The sequence below is a fragment of the Xiphophorus couchianus genome, chromosome 4, assembly GCF_001444195.1.
Source record: "Xiphophorus couchianus chromosome 4, X_couchianus-1.0, whole genome shotgun sequence".
Lineage (NCBI taxonomy): Eukaryota > Metazoa > Chordata > Actinopteri > Cyprinodontiformes > Poeciliidae > Xiphophorus > Xiphophorus couchianus.
In genome coordinates this window covers 22,933,202-22,941,118 of record NC_040231.1, presented here as the reverse complement: position 1 = coordinate 22,941,118, position 7,917 = coordinate 22,933,202, and the positions used below count along the sequence as shown (strand labels likewise).

Sequence of the window (7,917 nt, the reverse complement as noted above, 5' to 3'; positions counted from 1 at the left end):
TTGCTGTGCCAAAATTCACCGTGTTTTTTTTCTTTTTTTCAAAGCAGCTCGCCAATTATTGCAGCCTACCTGACAACAGGCAAACAGGTTGGCATTTGCGCTTTCATGAGTCCCTTTAAAAGGCACCCAGTTAGGTTTGTCTTCATCTACACATAATATAAAAGCGGAAGAATATCCGCTTTTTTTTATTTAGACGTTATCATCAGTAGAACTGCCAGCTTCATCATCCTCGTCGTCATCCTCATCATCAACCCCCTCCAGCCTCCGGGTTTTGGTTAAGCGTCTCCCTGCAGCCTGCAGCATCCTCTCCGAGCGGCTCGCTCGCCGACGACCCTCCGGACCGATTTAAGTGACGTGACTGCGGACCAATCCTGCCGCGGCTCTGGGTTGACAACGCAGCTGAAAGAGATGGGCGGTGTCCAATGACGAGGGTCGGCGGGGTTGGAAAGGGGGGAGCATTGGAGTGGTATACTTCACCACCCCTCCTATGGGTTTACAAAGAGTTAGTGCAAGATATTCTGCTCTGGGAGTGAGACTGCGAGGATAAGTGGCAGTGTGCTCTCGGAGTATCGGTGTATAACACTGTAGAGGCTTTTTATGTTGCTTGACATCTCCGAGTGGGATTGAATCTCATATTTTGCACCTCTTCGTTTTTTTTTATAAAAAAAACAACAAAAAAATCTATTTTTCATTTTTTGCTGTTTTGTGCAAACATTTGTGCAGTTATTGATGGAGCTGCGTGAAGTTGAATCATGACGGGACACGAGTGTCTCCTCCTGCGTTCACCTCATCGGCACCTTCACCTTCACAGGTAGCCGGGTATAAGCAAAGGGGGGGGAAAGCCGGGTTTCTCGGGACGTTTACGGGAGATCACCATTGATTTTTCTGTTTGGATCTCTACTTGTGAAAGGCATCACAAAACACTGATCACCTTCCTGGGTTTACCGGGGGACCGACGCTGATCACCGCAATCCTCGCAGGTCGCGCCGTCATTCCCTGTCCATTCCTGAAGTTAAATTGGGAGAAAGGAACTGCGACACTAGCAATGCAGCCTCACATTAACCCCAGTTTTTGTGCTTTGCAGCTTTTACATCAAACCTATTCATCTGTCTGATCACTCCGACAGGGGCTTTTTTCCCCTCCTCTCTCTCTCTCTGTTTTCTGGAGCAAAACGCCACAGAGGCAGAGAGGGATCTCTTTACCTGAATAAACTCGCATACGGCATCAAGGGATGAGAAGACTATGAGCTGACACACTCCAGTTTTTCTTCTTTGCTGCAACGGATTTGGGGTATGTATGTATGATAAGAAGAGGTCTCAGATGCCCGCTGAATTCAACATCTGACTAAGCTTACTTTGTAGGCTTCATTCATGCGCATTCATTCGTCTAGGAGCCCACACACAGCTTAAGCTCTTTAACTTTGCCAATTTAAGTGAGAAATTATTAAGACTGTGTAATGTGTTGTGAAGTTTTCCAGCCTTAGGGGTGAAAGATTCTTGGTGAGCATGAAATTAGGAGGGAATGCAAAAGCGGGGGAAAAAACAGATACTGCTGCAGTTTAGAATTTGCTGATTTTTGTGAATGTTTAAATGATATTTGCAGAACTTTTGCAGTTGGATTTAATATTACGCTCTCAGAAAAGACAACGGTGAGGAAAACAATTTTATTTTAGTAAAGCAGAATAAACATCATTACTGTGCATGCTAAAGAAAGTTCACTGAAGAAAAACTCTCTCGTGTATTCATAGGTATTTTCTTGGAAGATTACTGTCATCGTGGTCAACACTGCACAGAAGTGAATAATTAAACTACAAAGCCTGAAGAGACATTAACATTGCTATGGATCTGAAAGACTATTACCTGTTGGCTGCTCTGCTTGCCTGCATATGGCTTGATCCTTCAATAGCTCAAGAATTAATTTATCCCATCAGGGAGGAATTGCAAGAAAATGTCCTTATTGGAAATATACCAAAGGACTTAAACATTTCCCATACAAATGCTGCCACTGGAGCAAGTGCAAATCTTGTGTACCGGCTGGTCTCCAAAGCTGGAGACAACCCACTGGTCCGTGTTCTGAGCAGTACTGGAGAGATATTCACAACATCAAACCGAATTGACAGAGAGAAGTTGTGCCCCGGTCCCTCATTTGAGGACAGTGAGTGTTCCTTTGAAATTGAAGTGGTTATCCTGCCTAATGATTTTTTCAGGCTGATTAAGATCAAAATAATCGTCAAAGACACAAATGATAATGCCCCCATGTTCCCGTCCCCTGTGATCAACATCTCTATCCCAGAGAACACTCTCATTAACAGCCGCTTTGCTATTCCTTCTGCCACTGACCCAGACACTGGCCCCAACAGTGTCCACAAATACGAGCTGATCAATGGGCAAAGTGCCTTCGGTTTAGACATTGTGGAGACGCCTGAGGGGGAGAAGTGGCCCCAGCTTATTGTGCAGCAGAATCTTGACCGGGAGCAGAAGGATACTTATGTGATGAAGATTAAAGTGGAGGACGGTGGCAGTCCACAGAAATCCAGCACTGCCATTCTTCAGGTGACTGTAACAGATGTCAATGATAACAAGCCAGTGTTCAAAGAGAGTCAGATAGAGGTGCATATACCCGAGAACTCCCCTATAGGCACATCTGTGGTGCAACTCCAGGCTACGGATGCAGACATTGGGGCAAATGCAGACATACATTACGTATTTGGAACTCAAGTGTCTCCTGCGACTAAAAGACTTTTTGCATTAAATACAACCTCTGGCCTAATTACAGTACAGAGACCTTTGGACCGGGAGGAAACTGCTATTCACAAGCTCTCTGTTTTAGCCAGCGACGGCAGCTCAAGTCCAGCCAGAGCTACTGTTACTATAAATGTGACTGATGTTAATGACAATCCACCTAATATAGACCTGAGATACATAATCAGTCCCATTAACGGGACTGTTTTCCTCTCAGAGAAGGATCCCATCAATACTAAGATCGCTCTCATCACAGTTTCAGACAGAGACACTGACATAAATGGCAAGGTCATTTGTTTTATAGAGAAGGATGTACCTTTCCATCTGAAAGCTGTGTACGACAACCAGTATCTGCTGGAAACATCTGCTCTGCTTGACTACGAGGGGACGAAGGAATACAACTTTAAAATTGTTGCTTCAGATTCTGGAAAACCGAGTTTGAATCAGACGGCCTTGGTGAGAGTGAGGCTAGAGGATGAGAATGACAACCCACCTATTTTTACTCAGCCAGTCATCGAGCTGCCCGTCATGGAAAACAACAAGCGCGACCTGTTCCTCACCACCCTTACCGCTACAGATGAGGACAGTGGGAAGAATGCAGAGATAGTGTATCAGCTGGGACCGAATGCATCATTTTTTGATCTGGACCGTAAAACTGGGGTCCTGACTGCATCTAGGGTTTTTGATAGGGAGGATCAGGATAGATTCCTCTTCACCGTAACGGCGAGAGATAACGGAACTCCCCCTTTGCAAACACAGGCAACTGTTATTGTGACTGTGCTGGATGAAAATGATAACAATCCTAAGTTCACACATAACCACTTTCAGTTCTTTGTGTCAGAGAATCTGCCTAAATACAGCACTGTGGGGGTGATAACTGTGACAGACTCAGATGCAGGAGAAAATGCTGCCGTCTCTCTTTCTATTCTGAATGACAATGAGAACTTTATACTAGATCCATACTCTGGGGTGATAAAATCTAATGTGTCTTTTGACAGGGAGCAACAGAGCTCCTATACTTTTGATGTTAAGGCTGTGGACAGTGGCAGGCCTCCTTGCTCCTCAGTTGCAAAGGTGACCATCAATGTCATTGATGTTAACGACAACACGCCAATTGTCATCTATCCACCCTCAAACACATCTTTCAAGCTTGTCCCTCTGTCCTCTATCCCGGGATCTGTGGTAGCTGAGGTGTTTGCTGTGGATGGTGACGCAGGGATGAATGCTGAACTGAAATACACTATTGTGAGTGGGAATAACAAGGGTTTATTCAGAATTGACCCTGTCACTGGAAACATTACACTGGAAGAAAAGCCTGCAATAACTGACATAGGCTTACACAGATTAGTGGTCAATATCAGTGACCTAGGATATCCCAAATCACTCCATACCCTGGTGCTTGTATTTTTGTATGTCAATGACACTGTGGGCAACGCAACACTCATTTATGATCTCATCCGGCGCACCATGGAGACCCCAATAGACAGAAACATTGGTGAAAGTAGCGAAACTTATCAAAATGGTGACTATTTAACCATAATGATAGCCTTTGTTACCGGCGCATTGGTGGTGATCATTGTCATCTTTGTGACTGTGCTGCTGCGCTGTCGCCATGCATCCAGATTTAAAGCCGCACAGAGAAAAAAGCAAGGGGCTGAGTGGATGTCACCCAACACAGAAAACAAGCAGAACAAAAAGAAAAAGCGCAAGAAAAGAAAGTCCCCCAAAAGCTCTTTGCTCAACTTTGTCACCATCGAGGGAAACAAACCAGATGATCCTGCCCATGAACCAATTAACGGAACCATCAGTCTGCCCACTGAGCTGGAAGAACAAGGGATTGGACGCTTTGATTGGAATGCCACGCCTACTACCACCTTCAAACCAAGCAGTCCCGACCTGGCTCGGCACTACAAGTCAGCCTCACCACAGTCGGCCTTTCATCTTAAGGCCGACACACCTGTATCAGTCAAGAAACATCATGTGATCCAGGAACTCCCATTGGATAACACATTTGTTGGGGCCTGTGACACCCTTTCCAAGAGATCCTCCACGAGCTCCGACCACTTCAGTGCCTCAGAGAGCAGCTCCCAAGGAGGGTTCAAAACGAAGGGGCCCATGCACACCAGACAGCAGGTAAAGGAGCACTTTTACTGGTCTATAAGTACTGCCTATAACTGCCCTGTTCCACAGTGCTGAAGTGCCAGTCTAGATTAGGGACCCACTATAGGGTAGTCTGAAGAAAGAGAAAAACAGTGCTGGAGAGTTATAACTACAACAAATTCCTCTGTGTCTCAACCTAAATTAAAAAAGAAAGATAGAAACAAAGAAAGAAAGAAAGAAAGAAAGAGAGAAAGAAAGACCACCTGCTAATTAATGGAGTTGATCATGGACTCAGAATTGTAATTTGAGGATGATAATTATCAACATGTTTTATTATTAAAAGTACTGAATTAATATTTAAGAAAATGCAAGTGGGTAAGCAATTTTCTTGCCTTACGTTTTTTTCTTCAGCACCCAGTTTAGAAAACTGGCAAACTGTATCTACACAACAATAATTGTGATTCAATGTTCTTTGTGAAAGAAACATTTTTTTCTTGCCTATCTACTCAGATAACGGTCATCATCACAGCAAAAATGCTGCCAACGTGAAAAAAAGCAGACTTTTCACCTCTCTTCTCATAACAGTGTTTTCATGTTTTTTGTTTGTTTCTTTATTTTAATGTGTATTGTAATATCACTAAAGATTTTGTAACCTATTCAACACCTGCTGCTGCAACAATAGTCAATAATTAGACCGCTACAGTGGTATTGTGAATGTCACTGTGAGCTTTGCCTCATCATCTATGCTTGAATTAAATGCCTCCTCTCAAATCACACTAGCAAACTGAGTAAAGCTCGTCTGGAACTTGATACACATCCAATTCAAAAAGGATTAGCCAATAATGAGCCTCAAATTTCAACGTAATCCATGCTGCTTTTTATCAAAGCCTTATTAATTTTTCTGCTAATAAAGCAGCACTACACAACACACAGTTCTAATCTAATGGAACACACGTGGACAAAAACAGGAAAGAGAGAAACCGCAGGGAGAGAAGTGGAAGGCGGTGAGATCAGAGTCTGTAGGTCAGGCTTGACATGTGGTGGTACTGAACCTTTAGGTGGCACTGTTGCGCTACATGGCACAGCCTGGCACTATGCCAACTTGCAGTGGAATGCAAGAGAGGACAAGACAGGAATGAAACCTATGTTAGAGTTCTTAGTGAAATACTCTCACCTAATGATGCAGAGGCTGCACAGGGGAAGATTGATAATGGCAGTTGTAGATCTGAGTGATAAGAACTATCCGAAGGAGAGAGTAGAATTACAGCGATGACATTGTGCAACTCCTGCAGATGCATACCTCCGGGTCACTGCATCTGGGATGCATTTAATGTGCTTCTGTGTGAGAGGTAGCAGTCAAAAGAGGCATTCATTGTGGCGTCACTCACCAGTTGATGGTGGGGTGCAGTTGGCGATGTGAGAGGGATATGAGAAGAGACGATAAAATAGGTGATGGTGGTTGCGCCTGAGGGACTGGGGGGGTGGATGAGGGTTGGGGTGCTCTATTCCAGCCCTAGAATGGGACATATGAGATATGACACTATACTGTAAGCACAACTTCATTGATCTGCTCAGTCATCCCACAATTCCATACAAGATTTACTGCAATCAATAATTCTAACAAATGATTCAAAGAAGCACACAAACAGAGCCAATGTGTTCTCTACAGTGCCACTTACGATGTATCTTTTTGTTCACTGAGCTTCATGAAGTTTGATTCATGTCTTTAGAAGACATGTTGTACTTGTGTACGACATAAATGGAACCTTTACAAACAACATAAATGGAACCTGTGCAAATCTTTACGCAGTTCAGTTGCCAATCAGTCTTACTTCTATGCCAACACCAATTGTAACAGTTTGAACTTGGTGATACAATCTAATTGTTTTATAGCCTATGAAAACTACATTAATGGCCAATAATGTAAAAGAGGTTATGCATAATTCCACAATCCACATTAATTCATACATGACCTAATGTTGTGAAATAACTTTAAAAAATGAACTGATCATCTAATGCAGGGGTCCCCAAACTTTCTCCTGTGAGGGCCACATAACTTGTCCCTTCTCTGATGGGGGGCCGGGGTCAGTTTGTAACAGAAAAAGTGTGACGATTGTAAGAGTGCTAAACATAAAAATGTATTGTTTTTCAGAAAGCACAATCAAATAACCTTTTCTGGATTCTTTAGAGAACAAAAGTCAGGAAATAACACTATTTATGAAATAAATAATAACCAAATAACACTGGGTTCTCCACATAAAAAAAAGGGTTAGGGTCAATTATATGCATGTATAAAATAGTTACTAACTAATAGTTAATAATAAATAAAGTTCATTACTAAGGAACATTTTATTGCAAAAGTCCAACTTATCAAATAAAAATGCACATATATGAAAATACTCTGGTATTGTTCAGGGGGCCGGACCAAATGTGGAGGCGGGCCGCATGTGGCCCGCGGGCTGTAGTTTGGGGACCACTGATCTAATGGATAACAGCAAAATGTACAATTTTCAGTGCTTGCTCTGAATCTTTTCAGCTTCAGCTACATCAAACATTCATTTTGGTCTTGTTTTAATAAGCTCAGTCAATGTAAAGACATTCTTTTTTCAACATGGAATTGTTGATATAATAAAACATATTATAGTTTTTTTTTTCTAAACTCATGAGTGCAGTTTTATCTAGATGGTAAATATAACCATTTAAGATAAACAATAGAGGAGTTGCCTGAAAAAAAAAGAAATCTGAACAGATTTTATTCTGTGCTATTAGGGCAACTTCTGATAAGCATAGTGGAAATGTAATACTGAAGACTTGAAGTACACAGTGCCAGACTGTTTAACCAAATTCAAATGTTGTATTTACCCTCGGGTGTAGTGCATGATTGCTGTATAAAGATTTAGCAACCTCAAAAATATGTATTTTATAAAGCTTAAGGAAAAAATAATAAATCTCATATCTGTGCAACAACAGCAAAGGGCAGACGTTTCCCAATCACATTTTAACCTAAAATGATCTGTTTATTGCATATAATTTGAACTGTCACGTAGACAAAAAATCAGATCTCTAATTTGGGTTT

The 7,917-nt window shown here is 42.2% G+C and overlaps 1 protein-coding gene across 4 annotated transcripts in view; it reads left to right on the top strand.

The window, feature by feature from the left end:
• The first annotated feature begins 443 nt into the window (after positions 1-443).
• Positions 444-7,917, top strand: part of pcdh9 (protocadherin 9) — a 194,690-nt gene continuing 187,216 nt past the window's right edge. For 2 of the 4 annotated variants that reach the window (XM_028014625.1, XM_028014621.1), the window contains exons 1-2: positions 445-1,290; positions 1,748-4,874. In XM_028014625.1, the coding sequence (XP_027870426.1) occupies positions 1,839-4,874 (3,036 nt within the window). In that variant the 5' untranslated portion in view covers positions 445-1,290; positions 1,748-1,838. Of the gene's footprint in view, positions 1,291-1,747; positions 4,875-7,917 lie in introns of all 4 variants that reach the window. The other 2 variants (XM_028014623.1, XM_028014624.1) reach the window with 2 other exon arrangements.